This window comes from Polyodon spathula, chromosome 1 (genome assembly GCF_017654505.1).
Source record: "Polyodon spathula isolate WHYD16114869_AA chromosome 1, ASM1765450v1, whole genome shotgun sequence".
In the NCBI taxonomy this organism is placed as follows: domain Eukaryota; kingdom Metazoa; phylum Chordata; class Actinopteri; order Acipenseriformes; family Polyodontidae; genus Polyodon; species Polyodon spathula.
Window position 1 is genome coordinate 19,750,247 of NC_054534.1, and position 18,543 is coordinate 19,768,789.

At 37.3% G+C, this 18,543-nt stretch overlaps 1 protein-coding gene across 4 annotated transcripts in view; it reads right to left on the bottom strand.

Moving 5' to 3' along the window:
* Nucleotides 1–590: 590 nt before the first annotated feature.
* Nucleotides 591–18,543, bottom strand: part of LOC121315274 (semaphorin-6A-like) — a 52,776-nt gene continuing 34,823 nt past the window's right edge. The window contains exons 13-20 of one of the 4 annotated variants that reach the window (XM_041249317.1): nucleotides 17,848–18,021; nucleotides 17,013–17,153; nucleotides 16,705–16,782; nucleotides 15,351–15,409; nucleotides 14,947–14,967; nucleotides 14,740–14,793; nucleotides 11,927–12,085; nucleotides 591–4,358 (exon numbers count right to left, since the gene is read on the bottom strand). In XM_041249317.1, coding sequence (XP_041105251.1) covers nucleotides 3,190–4,358; nucleotides 11,927–12,085; nucleotides 14,740–14,793; nucleotides 14,947–14,967; nucleotides 15,351–15,409; nucleotides 16,705–16,782; nucleotides 17,013–17,153; nucleotides 17,848–18,021 — 1,855 coding nt within the window. In that variant the 3' untranslated portion in view covers nucleotides 591–3,189. The remainder of the gene's footprint in view (nucleotides 4,359–11,926; nucleotides 12,086–14,739; nucleotides 14,794–14,946; nucleotides 14,968–15,350; nucleotides 15,410–16,704; nucleotides 16,783–17,012; nucleotides 17,154–17,847; nucleotides 18,022–18,543) is intronic. The other 3 variants (XM_041249322.1, XM_041249329.1, XM_041249335.1) reach the window with 3 other exon arrangements.

An 18,543-nucleotide genomic window follows, 5' to 3' on the forward strand; every position in this document is an offset into this window, starting at 1 on the left:
CATATGGCCTTAGTTAGTATTCATTTGCGCACTCACTGTCTCCCTGGAAGATTTGAAGGACTAGTCATCTTCTGCACTGTCATTTCATTTAACTTGTTATCACAGACTTACTGGCTGTAACCTAACCTTCCTTAAGTCTGATTCACCACTCAAAGAGACATACAGGTTCCAGTCTGATCATTATCATGTTGTTGTTATTTTAGGAAGCTTTATCAGGATTGTACCCATATTTACTGGCTTTACACCAGTTACACTTTAAAGTATGTTTACCTGAAGCAAGACAACAACTAAAAGAAGATTGATATCTCATCCTGTTGTCTGGGTATATCTTGGAAACCCTGTATACAGTTCTGTGGTGTTGTGAGCATACCAACTAAGCTCAAGGAGGAAAACTAGGTGTATTCATACACTGTTGTAGTAAGACTGTGTTTTGCAAGCATGCATATTTTAAAATGCTTTTTACAGATTTTATTTGTATGATTTTTATTTTATCTGCCTGTTTATGGTCTTTATGCAAATATGTCGCTTTTTTAAACCTTTGATTTGCAGTGCTGGTTGACAAAACTCAGTGAGAACATCAAGTAGAGCAGTCTTTTTATTTTATTACATTTTGCAATTATTAAAGAGAATTTCTTTACAACATACATTTAGCTGTGAATCAGATGTTAGGTATGTGGAGATGGGGAGAACTTTGTGACAGCACAATATTTTACAAGGTTACAATAAAAAAAATAAAAAAAATCAGTCTGACTTGGTTGCAATCAGCGGTGTATATCAAGGGTGAGAGCAAAGGCACACTTACACACAGCCTGTATATATGCCATCAGTATTGTTTTTGTATCTGTGCTTATTCATTGAGAACAGGACACATGATTGAGTTTTCCCTGAGTGCCAAAATGAGAATTTCTGTACCAAATATCCAGGACAAAATCATTCAATACTGGTCAAAACCGCTATTTAACATTTAGAGTTAAGTGCAATTCAGTAAAAGTACAGCAATTGCCCATTTTAAAACAAACTAGGAAAATACCCTCCTATTAATTTTCTTCACACAGGTTTGCTTCATTATTATTAAAATGGTAGCTATTAATAAGCAGTGACAGAAATGCAATGTGGGGGTGTGGAGGAGTGGAGGGAGGTCATACATGCACCCTTGTTACACACTTTGGTCCAGTCAGCCTAGACTTCTTTATATAGTTTCTAAACACTACCTGACTCACAATCTTTCTGTCCATTTGGGAGAAAAAATGAAAATGAAGCAATTTTAGGTACAAAAATAATAATAAAAAAGAGAGATACAGATCAGTAGATAAAAAAAAAAAAACTAATTTCTACAGTATGTTGACACCAATATTTAATAGATTAAAAACACACTAATCTGCATGGATTAAAAAAAATAATAATAATAACAAAAAAAAATAAAGGGAAACAAAAATAATTCAGAAACCACTCCAAAAGGTTTCTGAAATCCTTCTGGTTGTCCTTATTTTTGCAGCTTTCCGTTAATACAGGATCCAGCCTGCTTCTACTGCCTATTCATGGTTTTAAATCAGAATTTACATTACACATGTTGTGAAGCCTTTTGTCTACATCATAGCCAATCAGATAGTGTTTCATAATTCAGTGTTTCCACCAGACACAAAGGGACTCTCATTCTGTATCGACCAGTGGAAACATTAGGTCTTTGTGATAAAAAAACAACAAACTAAATTGCAGAAAATGCCACCCACAGCACTGTGTCTACATTGCCAGCACAAAATAGAGATTTGTTCAAGCACATAATTGGCACAATTAAAAATGAACCACGATGAGGGGTGTGGTGCTACTCTCCATTATGTCTAGAGATCAGATTTATGACAATAACATCTACATTCTTTTTTTATTTGCTACAAATCAGACTGGAAAAAAATAATTTAAACATAAAAAATAATTGAAAAAAGGGAGTCTATTAAAACAGCTAAAGAACTATACAAAACTCAGGGTGTAAGGCACAAATGTACATGTGGAAGAAAAAAAAAAAAAACAGGCTATTCACAGATGTATTCCAACTAAGAACCTGTGTGATAAGACTATACTTTATGTATTTCAATAGCTGGCATATAATTTAGTTCACACCTTTATTTACTTCTGCGTGATTTTTTATTGTATTATTTTTTTTTTTTTTTTTTTTTTTTTTTTTTTTTTGCATTTTTACATGCAAAGGTGAAATGAGGGCACATCACAACCAAAAAGTATCAACTACTGACAAAAAAACATGTTACTTGATATTGACAGCAATGGATTGATAAATGTGGAGTTCAGGAGTTCCTTTTGTAGTTCCTTAAGATTCGACCTTGGAGTTTCTGCTTGCCTTAGATCCCAGATCCAGTCAGCAGCCACGTGGCACAATTAAATAAATATTTCCCCTTTTCAGAAAATGCATGTAGAAAGTTCCAAACAAAGTTCAAGGACCCGGCTCCACATTGTTAGTGGACCCAACTGCTAAAAAATAAACGTTAACTGGCTCCAGTTAATTGACTTTAAATAACTTCACACTTCATGTACTGTCTCAAGAGATATTCTTAGCCTCATAAGTAAATCAGTTTTTTTTTAAAAGCACTTAAATAATAAATACAAGAAACGATTAGTGTTAACTGTCTTGTTATTCAATAAATCTGAACAGTAGTAGAACGACAAGCCAAAGCATTTTGACCAAAGCAGTACTTATTTTCAATGACCGACTGACGTAACACAGAGAGGCATTTCACAGATATCTGCACATAGTAAACTCTAGCCATTGTGAAAGTCTGAGTCAGCTTTGTCAATTAACATTTACTCCTCACAACTCCCTGGGTTGAAAGGGAGCTGTACAGTACAAGAGCAGTTTACACATTCAATGTAACATTGTGCTTTTGGCCTGTTGGTTGAAATTTTCAGTGGGATTACAGTTCTCTATAGCCACCTCTAAACCTTAAGAGGCTGACTGTGCTGCTTTTTTGTAATGATTCTGTACTTGTTGTTGTTGTTGTTGCACCATTTGAGTTTACAAGCTTAATAAGCAAATATTCCACTTTTCTCAGGGAGTGAGAGCAAATATCCTGAGCCCAACAACAGCCTTTTGTAAAAAAAACAAAACATGTGTGCATTTGCCGGACACTGACTGAGACAGTAAACTCACTGGAATTGTGTTCCCTTTCTCCCACACTGTGATTATGTACATGCATCGTTAGGGTTGATGTTTGCTGAAAGGGGTGATAATGAGGGTTTAGGTGGTACATCAGGCTTTAAGGAAGGTGTGCGTTTCACCCCCGACCTCGGCAGAGAACTGTATGAGCTCATGCTGGGCTGTCTAGATACAGTCACGGCCTGCATCTGAGACGACACAGCATTCATATGTATGGAGTCCACTCTCTGTGGAGCAGGGGGTGGGTTTTCTACCCTGTTAAAACTATGGTTTCTTGAAAGATGTGAAGAATTTGAAGAGTTAGTATTGTGTCTTTTCAGAGTGGACGTTTGATGGTTTTTCTGTTGAGAGTTAGCAGGGTAGCCCCTCTTGTATTCGTGACCATACACAGAAGAATGCACTTCTAACCGCTTGCCCATCTGAGGTACAGGAGTGGGAGGTCCTAGCGATGCCTCTCTTTGGGGAACTCTTGGAGGCATGGTATTATTTTCTACTAAATTCAGGCTTTTACTGCTCAGGTGCTCCTTGATAGCTTTGTATTCCAGTGTGGCATTCTGGTCTTCCAAGGACATCTGTGTCATCTCGACCCGATGTGGCTGGTCCAGGTAGTCGTGCCGATAGGTTTGCTGCGTGATAGGGAGGACCACCACGCTGGGAATGTGGCTGGGAGATGCACGCAGAGGGAGATCAGTTGGGATCACTGGGGAAGCCATGGAGGCCAAGTCTTTTGCACATGCATTTATCAGGTTCTGGTTCATCTCCCACTCCCGGCTGCCTCGACTGGGTTTTCTCTTCTGTTGTAAGGTAGGTGTGGACTCAGGAGTGGGCAGAGCGGTGAGGTCCAGGTGATGCTGGTCGGCTTTGATCAACAACTTGGCATTGCCATTGGGAGTACACATCTTGCCATTATGCATCAGTGGGGTTAGAATGGCTTCTGGTTTAGGATCCTTAGACTGGGTCTCGAAAATCCCAGTAAGCTTGGTCACACTGTTCATAGAGCCCCTCCGTAAATGGACAGAGTCTCTGTCCTTCCGACGCACCATATCCACATCCCTTCTCCGGTGATCACACACACAGTAGACAGTTATCCCAGAGAAGATGGCTCCCATCACAAAAGCAAGGATGACTGCTATCGCTAACAGGGTGACAGGAACAAGCTGGTCATGGCCCTTGTGGTAGCTCTCCCGGATCACTCCTGCAACAGATGTGACACTTGGTTATTAAAAATGGATTTACACCAAGTTTTGGTTTTGGTAACAATGAGGCTAAATCTCACTTTTTAGACTACTCTACAACCCGGATATAAGATTGTATTTTAAAATACTATGCTTAGACAGAAATTCTTGACTGACTGTTAGTTTGCACAACAGGAATTTACACTAATTACTTAACAGGAAGAAAATTGTAATTAGGACTTGACCTTTGTCAACCTCTGTATCAACCTACACAAGACTTCTGATGGCTCTAACCAACAGTTCACAATGACGACTTTATGTTATGAACTTTAAACAGCTGTGATTACTAGGGTGGTCTTTTGTTGCTTACAGTTTCATGGGGATGAAGGTTAACCTAGAAGGTGGTTTGACGACGCAGCTGGCATCCTGTGCAAGAGTATAATTTTGCAGACTTACATCTTTCCTTGTGTTGAAAGATATCAAGCCAAGTGTAAAGCTCTCATGTGGAAATTGCATCAGTTCATTAAACAAAGGCCCCAACCTTAGGTGGTTTTTTAATTTTGTTATTTTAATATATTACAAAAAACAATAACAACACAATCAGCAATATATTATACAAAAAAAATAAGTAGTTTCAGGCAGACTGTTGACTTAATACACAAAATAAGTTTTGATTTGAGCCATGTTTGCACACTGTAGCATCTCTGCCTTCCAGGAATGATGGCTTTATTGAGATTAAAATGATTGTTTGCAGTTATAGTAAAACATACATACATTTGTCATCATGCAAAATTGATTCTAGCTAAGACACTGGTATTAGTTATTTTATAGTTTTTAATTGTATGTGACTAACTAAACTTTCTCTGAACAAAGTCAACAATATTGGATGATTCAGTTGCTTCCAGTAAGGCCAGAGTAGAATTTGAGATGACTGGTCTTGACAAACAAAAGAGGGCTCTGCATGGATAATAAGAGACTTGTAGAGCTCACAGCAACATTCATCCATCCTGACAAGAATTAGCACACCAGTGCATTAAGGATCAGGGGAAAGTCAAACAAAGCTCTCCTTCTGGAAGGGACAAAGGGAGATTTTACACACACTCACACACACACACACACTCACACACACACACACACACACACACACACACACACACACACACACACACACACACACACACACACACACACACACACACACACACACACACACACACACACCTATAAGGCTTCACAAGACCTTTGAAGATTGTAATCTTTCATCTTCTACTTAGTGTTTTGGGACTCGACTCCAAGTGAAGATGCAAGAGTCTGATTTAATGGCCGTGTGGAATTATAAATGGAACAAAAGGGACTGTGAGCTTTATAGGTTACTCTGACTTTTACTAGTTCAAAGCTCTGCAAAGTCTGGCTAATTCAAATGTTACACCCCAAAGCTATCTGAAGAGAGCTACAAAGCCATTTATATTTGATGATGTCCTTTGTATCTTACTATTGGATTTATCTGGTATCTATTTTCAAGCCCTGCTGTTATTTATGATCAAGCAATAAATTCATACTGAATTAACCTAAAAAGGTCCATCATGCAGACATGAAAATCAGGCCTGACACTCAATATATACATTAAAATATGGCATTAGCTTATGCTTGTGAATGTTTCACAAACTGAATGTACCTTCAAACATGCTCTTGAAAAAAAAACTGTTTTAGACCTGGCTAGTTAACTTTAATCATATACTATGTTACAGAGTATAGTGTTATATAGATATATATATTATATATATATATCTATATAGATATTATATATATATATATATATATATATATAAAACAACACAGCTATGGCCAAAAGTTTTGTATCACCTAGAATTTTAGGATTGAGACATAACTAAAAAACAAAAAAGAGAATAATTTAGATATTTTATATAACATTATGTAATCAAATAAACTACAAAGTTGTATCACAAAAGTCTACTGGAAGCCATAATAGTAGTACAGTATTTCACGAAATGTCACATTTTTCAGTTTTTGTCAGTTTGTCGTTAAGTATGTGGAAAACCAAGGTGGTATGAAACTCAATATGTTTACATTATTCAGCAGGTTTCACTCGACTTTATGAAGCAAAATGAATGGCATTCTATAGGGTGATTCAAAACTCAAATATAAAAATGTGTTTTAGGATTGGAGAACGCTTGTGGGACAGGATGGCAATTTGCTACATTAAAGAAGCTTTTTTCTAAAATCATCGCAACATTTTAATTATAAAACTTTAAAAACAGACCCAGACATTTTTTTAGTCATTCTTGTGCCTGTGGCTTCAGTGTATTTAATGGGTGGGTACTGTTACTCTCCAGCAGGTGCTGCCAAGTCCTTGTGGAATATTCGCTACCCAAGACAGCTGTTTATGTTCACCATCAAAAATGGCACCCAATATGCCTCCATTTTTTTCTAAAATGTATAATTTGACCGGGGATTAAACCTACCACCCCGACAACCAAAGCCGCCTATGCTAGACCCCTACACATTGTGTCAGTGAATCCTAAAATGCTATTCTTTATTCAATAATTTAAAATAGGCGCAAGATTACTTGTTTCATTTTGCACATTATTGTCATTATTCAATGAGTATTACTAAGAAGACCAAAGCCCTAGACACAGTTTAGTTTACAAATTATAATTTTTTTTGAGAAAATCCATAAACCAAAACTAACATTGACCAGTTTTTCTATGGCGTTGCAATCACGTACTGACTTAAGGACACTCAGGTCCATTATTAAATAACCCAGCCTTGTTTCTCGCAAATGGATGTACTTGTGTTTTTCTTTCCACATTTGCTTTGCAAGTACTGGTATATCTATGAGGGCCTCTGCAAAAGACCTACAGCCTCCACAATGCACAAAGCCCTATTGCCAGACTCACCCTGCCACATGAATAATGTAAATATGGAGACTGCCCTGCTTGCTTTTCATAGTGCAGTCTTCAGCATTTCAAATTACTATACCCCCCCTCACTAATTGATACAGGACATACAATAGGAAAAATGTAAGTGAAGTTTAATTGAGTTGTTTCAAAAAGTAATTCCAGCCTATCTCGAGGAAAGTAAAGCAGCAGTTGTTATGTGTTTAAGTGTAAGCATTGTATAAAATTGGCCATGTGCTTTTCCAAATGCAATATACTCCACCACAGAAGCACGTACCAGCAGACACATGGCACATGTGGTCGAACCAATTTCACAAGGCCTAACTGGCATTCTCAGTACTTAAAAAATCTATGCCAGGGGGTAGTCATATGTTTGAGAAATTCCACTAATTGGCTCAATATGTCACATTCTCACTAAAGGCCAAATTGTAGGGTCCTATACCTACACTCCATCACTGCAGCCCACCGAATAGGAATGCAAGGGAGGGAGGATGTGTACTCCCTCCCCTAGCAACAGTAATCTCTAGAAAAAAATTATAATTCTGTCAGCACATAAAAAGTTTTCTTCATTGTTTGTATGTTACCAGTTACACGGCACAGTATTTTATCATATAACACACATCTGGCATTGACTAAATTGTAATAAAAAATATAATCTAGATGCTTTTCCAAAAGGAAGAAAAATCCTGTTTGATTTGTTTAATATTAACACTGTGGCCAGAAATGGCTACTCTGGAGACAGGCAGTGGCAGAAAAACAAATCCTTTGAGAATCAACATATTCTATGGTGCTGAGTAGCTCCACCAGAAAGCTGTACTGAACCAGATATTACAGTGGAACTATTGTTTCTTGGACCACACCCTGACAACCACGTTAGCAATAATCAGAATTCCACAGCTTTCCTTGTTAATTTAGCCCAGATGGTGACTTTACTAACACAAGCAACTGCACATATGAAAACAAGCATACCGTTGCAAAAGTTAAGATGGATAGGTTTTTTTGGTAAGAAGTACTAATTTGGGATTCTGCTCACAGTCAAACAAATCTGCCAATGTGCACCCATGTTAAACATACTGATTCAATTAGACAAAATAATAATAAAAAATAATCACCACTTCTATTCTAACAGCTTCTCTAGAACAAATCAAATTTCCAACTGCCAATTAATTGACTTGCAATTATCAATATATATATTAGAGGTTGGCACGGGTAGAAAATCCAGAACTGGGTTACCCACCATGGAAAATACCCGGGTACCCAGATATTTTTGGGGTAATGATTAAAAAATATATATGGTAGGATATAGATATATATTTTTAATACAGAATGCTAAACTTTTTAAAACAAATTACAGTGCTCCCCCATTATAACAATGTAGTTGGGAGCCATAGTTAAGAGACCGTGCTCTTTGTGTTCCGCCTTATAACGAGAATACTAGTGTTAGTGCAATGGCATTATGGGGCAAATGGGATCCATGACCGTACCGCATTATAACATGTTCCGCAGTATAAAGGGCTGCCTTATAAAGGGGGAGCACTGTATGTACTCCAGTTGTCATTAGCTGTGCGGCACCTCATCAAAACCACTTGTCTAAAAGTTTAATTCAAAGACCATGCTAGTATATCTGCAGCAATATAAATGGGTGTGTTTATGGGTTTGGAGATCTGTTGTGCTGTGTCAATGCTACCATTAGTGATGTTCATCCCACCCCTTGTATGTGTTCAGCACTTATGGCAAGGTGCAGTATTTTCTCTATTGTTATTCTGCCTGGCAAGGTGCAGTATTTTATCTATTGTTATTCTGGTACTTTTAATAAAATTTCTAAGTGCTTCTGCCATACTTTAAAATGTTCAAATGTATTACCTGCATGACTTTTCGCATAGATGTCTTACATTCTGCTACAAAACTGACACATCACTCTCTGATCCATCACTGACATCATTTTATACGTTGTAATTGTTAAGGGAACCAATCCTTGAGTAGAGATTTCCCCCACTGTGTATCACTACATTACTCAGACTTTTGCTTTCACTTAGAAATTCCTTTTTTTTTTAAGAACCATAGTATGGATTTGAGTGTGGTTTCTTAGTACAGCACCATCCTTAGATACAGTTCCTAAGATGAGCGTCATGCTGTGCATCAGTAATGACTCAGTAATCAAGAGTGAACAAGGACAGAAACAACTGCAAGCATGTACCCTGTTCAAGATAAAGGAGCCCATGAATGGTCATGATGCTGCAGGAAGGATCCTGACAAAGACTACATTGGAATTACTTCTCCTGGATTCATTCTTGGATCCAGCCCAATTTAACACTGCAATTTATGTCAGTTTAATTGTACATGAGTAAGTAATTATATCAAAGAGCTAAACTCATTTCCAATACATGCTGAAAAACCTCGGCAAATAAAAACTGACCAGACAAGAACTTGCACCTGATCAGCCTGAGGTCTTACTGCACAGATAAAAACAGTTTATTCAGCTGTACTCATCTGCTAGCTGCTGAGCTCTTTATACTCCTTTTAATTATCCATGAACAAATAGCTTCTTTGCATTGTTCAAGAAACAGAGTAATGAGTTCACTATAGTTAAGCTGTGAAGCTGATATTGCCGAAAACTAAACAAAAAGCATTCATTCTTAAAACAAATTTGAAAAATTCAAAACATATGGTGAACTCGCCAAGCTAAACTTTTGCCAGTGTTTAAATTTATCAACATCGTAATTAAAGAAGAGACTGTGAAGGCTCCAGGCATCTATTATCTGAGAGATAAAGAAAGGAAAGTCTGTTCTTGCTTTTTCTATTGACTAAGAACTACAAAGATAGGAGTCTGTACACAAGAATGGCAAGGGGGAGAGGGAGTCAGGGAGGAGGGAAGAAAACAAATACGGAAATTGTATTAAGCCACTACAGATTCTCCAACAATTCAGTTAGTAACACAGTTGCACTACATAAGGTAAAGCCTTGGAACATTCCATCTTTGAAGATGAAATGCCATGTGGAAGGGGAGCTAAGTACAATGGCAGCAGATGGTAGGGTTAGGTAGAGAAGGTGATTGGAATTCTCTATACAAAGCAGGACCCACACACATACAGTTAGTAAAACTCACACAAATGCAGAAATAATTCAAATGTACTCTGAAACTAGTCCTACAACTTTGTTTGTACTTTGTTTTTGTTGAAGAGTTTAATAAATAACAAATTATAATGAGGGCATTTTTTTTTAAAGGAATTGGATTGACAGCACTGGAAACTATTGCATTTTCAGATGGGGTTTCATATTTGGACACCTCACCACAAAAAACTGGAGTAACCACACCAGAAATTATTTTACATAGTCCCTCAAGACAGTCGTTATAAATTTTGTTTACAGTGGATTTGGGTTACAAAGGCATCGTATATAGTTTGTGTACAGTATATTTGATTTAGGCATTCTTATCCAGTATTGAGAAACTACATTTTCAGAGTATATTTTGCCTCCAAAGCATGCAATGCACAAATGTCACCTCTACACAAACTAACATCTCCAAAGAAACACCCTTGAGGATACTTTCTAGGAGATGAAAGTTCATTGAAAAGGCAGCACATAAGGGAAGTGGCATTATCAAGGTACTAGTATCCACACAGAATGAACAGCCAGTATGTCAGTGATGATAATACTACAGAGCTGAAAGCAAGAACAAGCGACCAGAAAGCAGAAGGAATAAAAACACCATGCAAGCATTTAGCAAAACAAGGGAAAATAATGTTTTTAAATCCATCAAATGCTAATTCAAATCAAATCAAAGTATGAGCCAAAACTGAAAAAGCTTAAGTTACCACAAAAACATTAAAGTGTAAGCTTAATTCAAGCATGTTTAGCAGAACATCCCAGTGCCTTCAGCCACATATAAATCATTACAATTTGCTTTAAACAAAGTATTTTGATGTATATAGGCAATGGCAAAGGGGTGAGCAACACAACATAGTAATGTTATACATCCATGCAGTCACCTCTGCCACCATTGTTTTCTGCCTGTAGGTACACTGCTTCCAGCTTTGTCAACAATAATAATTATGCCTATAGAGTCAAGGAGATTAAGCTGACCCTGTTAAGTGCTAATAAGCGCCTTGTGTGGCTCAGGCTGCCTGAGGAGACTGCAATCGACCGATGCCCAGCACATCACTCTGCGAATCAAAGTGAAACTGATCAAACTCAGGGCAAAAAGGACAGCACTTATATGATTATAGAGCTTTTAAGAATCATCTTATCTCACCTCTATTTAGAGAGATGAGTTTGCAAAGGATCATTTTAATTTATGTGACACAAGGGCACTGCCATCACCAACATTGTTAACTGAAATGGTGCACCAGTCAGTCCCTTTTTATTCTTCTTATTTTATTTCCTCTTTGTTTCATTAATTTGATTAAACTACAAAAATGCTGAACTATTACATTTACTAGGGTGTCAATATAAAACTATTGTCATATGACATTTCAAATCAATGGGAGGCCAATCCAAGTTACCACAGACTTACGCTGGAAGGGGTTGAAGTTTAGGTTCAATGCTTTGTGTTTACAAGCAAAACATTTTTCAACAAAAAAAGGCTTGTTACTCATATCTGATCCAGCTGGAAGCAGCTACATTCTGTTTTCCCACCACAGGAAAATATAATATTGGTTCCAAGGCCTTACCATTTGTATCCTGGTGATTATGGGATGGGACTGCCATGTATGGGTCTTTCTTATCAGAGGAGACCATTGGATCTTTCTGATCAACCATGCGCCCACGGTTGCTGTGTCCTTCTCTGATTGGAGAACGGGAGGTGGTGAGAAAAGGGGAGCTTGATTGGCCTGTTAGCACCAGAAACACAACGGAGGTTATTTTCTGTTTAAAACCTTTTCACATTTGGGTGAATAAAAAAAAAATAATACATCATTTGATTCTGTGATTTACAATCACCATTTTACTACAAGCTCTTATCCAAAACAGCTGTTACATTCAGGTAACGTCTCTACCTGTAGATAGATATAGTCAATCAACGTTCCCAACTTGAGGGCACTACCCTTTTTAATTCTTATTAAAATACACCAACTGTGTTTATTTGTAATATAATGTTTCTATGATACAGAACCACTGGCTAGAGATTGAAATGTCCCATCTGCTACATGTATAAAACAGAAAAGTATATAATGTCATGGTTCTGCAGGTTACCATCCTAAAATACAAAGTCAGGTTTTCCATTTGAAAAAGGGTGAAGAAACCTATACTCTGCCAGCAGGTCATTTGCAAGAAACTAAACCTCTGAAATTAAGCCTTTGATTGAAAAAAGGGATGTGAACCTCTGTAAAGCACCATCAGATAGACTGAAACATAGATCAATCCAAGGTTTTACAAGAAACAAATTGTAACAAGCCATTCCTGTGAAAAGGGTCTTTGAAGCCAGCTCTACTTCTATTAAGCATTCCAGATCTCCAGACTGCAACATGTAACCATTAAAATTATTTATTTAGTGATGTACTGAAGATTGAAATATTAGTGTGACAAGCCTATACATTATTCATTATCGGCTCTGACAGGAAGTGGAGTCTCTAGAAGCTGACATGAATACTGAAAACTAAGACAAACTAAATGTTTGCTGACCTGGCCTTGTGGCAAAAAAAAGGACATACTAATGATGCAGAAAAAAAGATGCATAGATAAAATGTTGTTAATTAATGACAGAACGTCAAATTCTGTCTATACTTAAATCATGCTAATGTAATCCCATCTTTTCTCTGTCTTGGGATTGAGCAAAACTAATACTTATTTCAGGGCACAAACCATTTCAGTTGTGAAACCTGAAAACATGTTCCATGTTTTATGAAGAAAGAAGAAAATAGCACACAACAGTAATTGGTACAATACTGTAAAAAAAGAGAAAATTCTAATTAGAAGCCTCTTTGTAAAACAAAAAACACATTGAATGCCCCAGATATATTTTTATTAAGTTGTTGTTTTTTAATCCGCTGTTTAATGTATTTATGTATTTTGAAAAAATGCTGAGAAAGGTCATCAAAATAAGGACAGTTAACTTTCACCAGAAACATCCCACATAAAAATGTCATAGACACCGTTCATTTACTAACAAGCAGGTGATTACAAACTTTGAAGCATTCAGTATTATGCAACATTAAAATGCGTAGCAAATCACAGAAACATAAGAGGAGAGATGGTGCTGGATGACCTGTAAATCTTCCAGTGTTTTTATTTTGAGATATATTGGTTAATTGCACATTGCCAAGCCAAATTGATAACCAGATATGTTGTTCCAAGACATAAAGGTGTCTACAATAGTTTCAATCCAGTAAAGCGATGTGGTGTTCACTGAATTGAAAATGAAAGCACAGCAGGTAATTACAGAAATGAGAAAAATCGATGGAGCTCTGAAAAAATAAACTACAGAGCGAGCAGATGCCATCGGGGCTCTTCAGCCTTCACAAATGGTGTTGGTAGCACACTCGGCAGAAGGTGTCAAGTTTAAATCCTGCCTACAGATAACCTGGCCTCTACTGTAGCAATACCCTGACATGGTGTTTGTTCAGACATACAGTTTTAATACCCACAAACCAGATGTGAATTTGACCATGTATCTAAAAAAAAAGAAAGGTTTATAAAGAACAAGCAGAACACTGGGAAGCCTGTTTACTTTCCCTGCCCAGTTAATTGCTTCACCTCCTACCTACCCCAGCACACAGACTGAACCTCTTAGGACTAAGAATGCCAGTTTTAAGAATTCCCTGAATAAACATCAAATAGTAACAACGGGGTTACAGAAGCTGGAAAAAATGCAGTACTTTCACATTTAATGGCTTTCACTTTTCCAGAAAATTTTAACAGATTTCTAACCAGCTATTTAACAAATTCTGTCTGTATGATATATGTATGAGACTTATAACCAGCAGAACTCCAAACTCAAAACTATTGTTTGCACCAGATTAACCATACTTCATAAGGCAAGCCCAGTACAGGGTGTTAAGTTCCATCCTCTCCCAAAAGTGAAAGGTCACATCATAAGATAATACAATAACACAATTCCACTAGTCAAAAGGCAAAGCTGACAAAATTTGTCAAGCAATCTTTGTTATTTTTTTCTTGATTAACACATTCTGTGTTGTAGCTTGAAATGTTATTTCTAGACTGCTGAGAAAGCAAGCCTACGTTTAGCTTTCTACAAGGGCAGCTACTCAAATTAGCCATGATTGTTGCTCTCATATGCTCAAGTCAGCAAGGCCCAACAGGCCCTGAAGCACCAAGCGCTATCCTATTAACAACTATAGCAACCTAATTAGACTATTAAATGGCATGACAGAATCAATGCTAAGGGAGGATAGCTGAATGCAAAACAGAACAGAAAGGGAGGCATAAGGCAGCTGGTAATGTTCAATATTTGAATTGGTAATAGGTTATGAGGGTGGGTTTCTAGGAGCTAAAACAGAAGATAAAGTGAACAAATAGAAAAACTGACCATGCCTCACAGTGTCTCGAGACTTTTCATTATCATGTGGACTGGTTGGACTGTCTAAGAAAAAAACAAATGTGGACTTCAATATAAGAAAGGAGGAAGGCAATGTTGTTTATATGGAAATAGTTTTTTTTATTGTATGTCAGCTGCTAGTGCTGAAATACTTCATTTTTCTAGTTAACTAATAAGAGATGTAACATGCCGGCTTACCATTGAGCGCCACAAAAGAATCTGAAAAAAAATAACAATAAATACATGAAGACAAAATTAGTTCACAGTGATGCAAATTTAATCAATCTTTTCTGGATAACATTCATATATAGCTTTATTTACAGGCTAGTTACAGCCTAAATGGTAAATATTCAATGTAGCCATACTATATAAATATAACTATAATTACACAGACAACTGTAAACTATCTTTTTTAAGGTCTGGTTATGATATAACAGTATAAAGTTGACACTTTCTTTTCCAGCTATTGTTGCTCTTGCTTTCTGTTATTGTTTGTCTTCACTCTTACTCCAAACAGAAAGCTGTTAAAATAACTCTGCTCTTGCGAGTCACAAAAAAGAATCTTTGGCCCAAGATAAACAAAAGGGAGAAGATTTGCTTACTTTGGCAGTCGCCAAGCCCATCTGTGTTGCCCAGCTCAATGTCCTGCTCAAATGCCAATCTACATAATGAAAAAAGACATCATGGTGAGCATCTCAACTTTCAGCATAAAGGAATACCTAATCGGATAAAGATGGCAAGACCTGAAAGAATGCAATGTATTTCTTCATAAAGTCAAAGCCTACACTCACTATTTAATAAATCATAACAGCTGTACATGGTGCTTCCAGTATTGAAGTTTGGGAAGACTTTTTGACAAATTTGAATGTTATGCCTCATTCAACCAATGTGTGTGTGTGTGTGTGTGTGTGTGTGTGTGTGTGTGTGTATCTATCTATCTATCGAGAGAGAGAGAGAGAGAGAGAGAGAGAGAGAGAGAGAGAGAGAGAGAGAGAGAGAGAGAGAGAGAGAGAGAAAACCCTAGTCTTTGAGGAAAGGGAGCTGTAGAGTGAATGGAGAACCAAAGACATCTTTGCAAGGTCATTATGAACAGTTCAAGATATATGGTTGTGATGTTCAAATAAGGTTTGAAGGGGGTGTAGCTCTGCTGATAAGTGGGTCACAATACACAACATGCTACTGAAATGGGCAAGAGGCCAAATACAAGCTACTTCCAGATGGTGCAGCAATACCCTGGAGAATGTAAAATGGCTGAATGAATACTTTGCAAAGGTGGTCTTTGCTGCATTTAAAATACTACACACCCCTAGTTTAGTTTATTGATTTGTATGTGTGCGGGTGTTTGTTTTTAAACGTTGAAGTACTTGTGGCTGTGTGCCTAGTGCCAAGGACTAAGAGCCAAGATATCCTGTTTCTCTAACCCCAGCTCAGCCCTTTAATAGCGTTGTAACCCATGGGCCACTTCACCTCCTAATGCATCTGTCCATCCACCTGTCAAAACACACTATAAGTAGGGACCTACTAGAACTTCAAAAAATAGCTTAAATGCCAGAACATTCAGGACAGCATCAAAAATGCACTTAAAATGTAGCAAGCTCTTTTATTTGTATTGCTTATGTGTCTGTATTTGCCTTTGGGACTGAATATATCCTGTCCTAAATTGTGCTACGGGAAAGTAACTTCCTGGAGCCGTCTACCTATTTCCTGTACTAGATACAGTAAATCTATACATTGATATTTGGGGTGTATTTGCACTTCCTTCTTCACCAGTGCACACAATTACTTCCATGATATTTCAATGCATCTCCTGTAAACTTTATCTGCTGAAAAACAGGAAGGGAAAACATGCTGCATTTTTTATTAATGCACAAGACATAACCCTGGAATATAACCAAATTCAAATCAACACTAATGAACTCAGAAAGGTAAATATAATAGATTTTAGCAGTGGCTTACTTGGTGTTAGGTAAGACTTCTGTGCACGCTCCTTCTTTCACCCATCCACAGTAAGGGTCACGTGACGCAATACAAGCCCTTTATGAGGTGATACAATACAAAAAATAACCATTAAAATGACCTGTAGAGATTTAGCAGTTAGTTTGCATAATTTCAACATTAAAATTTTATTGCCCTCAGACTCTTAGCCTTGAATAAACTTTGAGTTTGTCTTCTTGTAATTCGGTTCTCAATCAATGATTACATCGACTCAGCTCTTTTTAGAATTATTGTGTTAGTCGAACTGAGTAATTTGTATGTTGACTTACTTTTTGCATTTGCCATGCCACTCACATCTTGCGAGTGGTACTTTCACGACACAGGAGGAGAAAGCCACAAAAAGAGAATTGCCCTTCTTGTCCAGCCGCATACCAACAATCCTCTTGTCCTCCACACCATCAATGCTGCATCTGATATAAACAAGGACACATATGCAAGGTAAGTGACTCCTTTGAAAATGACCTAGGTTCATAATGAAGAATGAAGGTCAGAAATGCCTACTCTTCAGCTGCACAGCATTCCTAGTTTCTCTCCGTTTATGCTTGGCAGCAGGGGGCCCTAAAGTAATAAAGTTACACTCAGCATCCATGATTGCAAGGCTAACTCCTGTTTCTTGAGCCAAGTAGGATTTGTTCACCTTCAACATACTGTAAGGCAGACAGCCTGCATCATAGTTCTCATTTAAGGCTTTTGTAGTCTGTGTAATACTGTCAGCAATCAAACCAAGCAACCCCCTAATCTAAAGTCACCTATGCTAACCACAAAGTCATTTGGATGAAAGCCAAGGTTACTGTTTGTAACAGAAAAGGATCAGTACCCATTAATATGCGCTACCATTAGAAAATCTCACATACATTTAGAATGTATTTGATTCCATATGTTTTTATTTGGTTGAGAAAAGTTAAATGCAAAGGAAACCTTTAACAGTGATTATCCATTATCCACAGGCATGGTATTTGTGGAAAAAAGGAACTTGGTAAAATGGTTCCAAGAAAACTCTCTAATTTGCTAACCACTATATTGCAATGAAGCTTAAAACAATTTAAATGATAGAGAAGTAATCTGCTTGGAAGGCTTTTGTCTGGGACCTAATGAGATACACACTTCTCTGGGTTGTAGACATTCAGCTCCTCCAGGAATACACTGTCATTTAGGAAACCGCTGCTCATTTTGGCCAGGAATTTTAAAATAATGCCTTTCTCGGATCCAAGGAAAACAACAGTGTGATTCTGATAAGGTCCAGCAGCATTATCTACAGCAATCTGGGTTAGCCGATATCTACATACAGTAAAAAAAACAAACAAACAAACAAAAAAAACCCCACGATTAATTACAAGCTCATTTGCCAATTAATTGTATATCATTTTACATATTACTTCAACTACACCTTGTGCAGTAGCTTTTATCTTAGTTGTAAATGTCTAAAATGTTCTCCTGTTGCCAGGAGCCTAAAGAAACGTTCAAAATTTTATTGAAACAAAACTACAAAATAGACTAAGCCAGGATAAGAAGGCAGAAAACCATAAGTAATGAATTTATTACATTAACAAAAAATATCCTGAATCGCCAAGCAGGAAATCTCCATGAAAGCACAAAAGGTAGACTCCAAATTAATTATACAGGGCTGAGGACACTTTACAGTCCATCCAAATCCTATTAATATCTGAAAAGCTCGTTTAAAATATCCAAGCAATCAGCTGCCATCTTGAGATGCACAGCAATCAAATGATACAATTAGGCTAAAAGCTGGCTAATTTGTAAGTGAGCACTGGTAGGCTACAGCTACCATAGCTCACACTA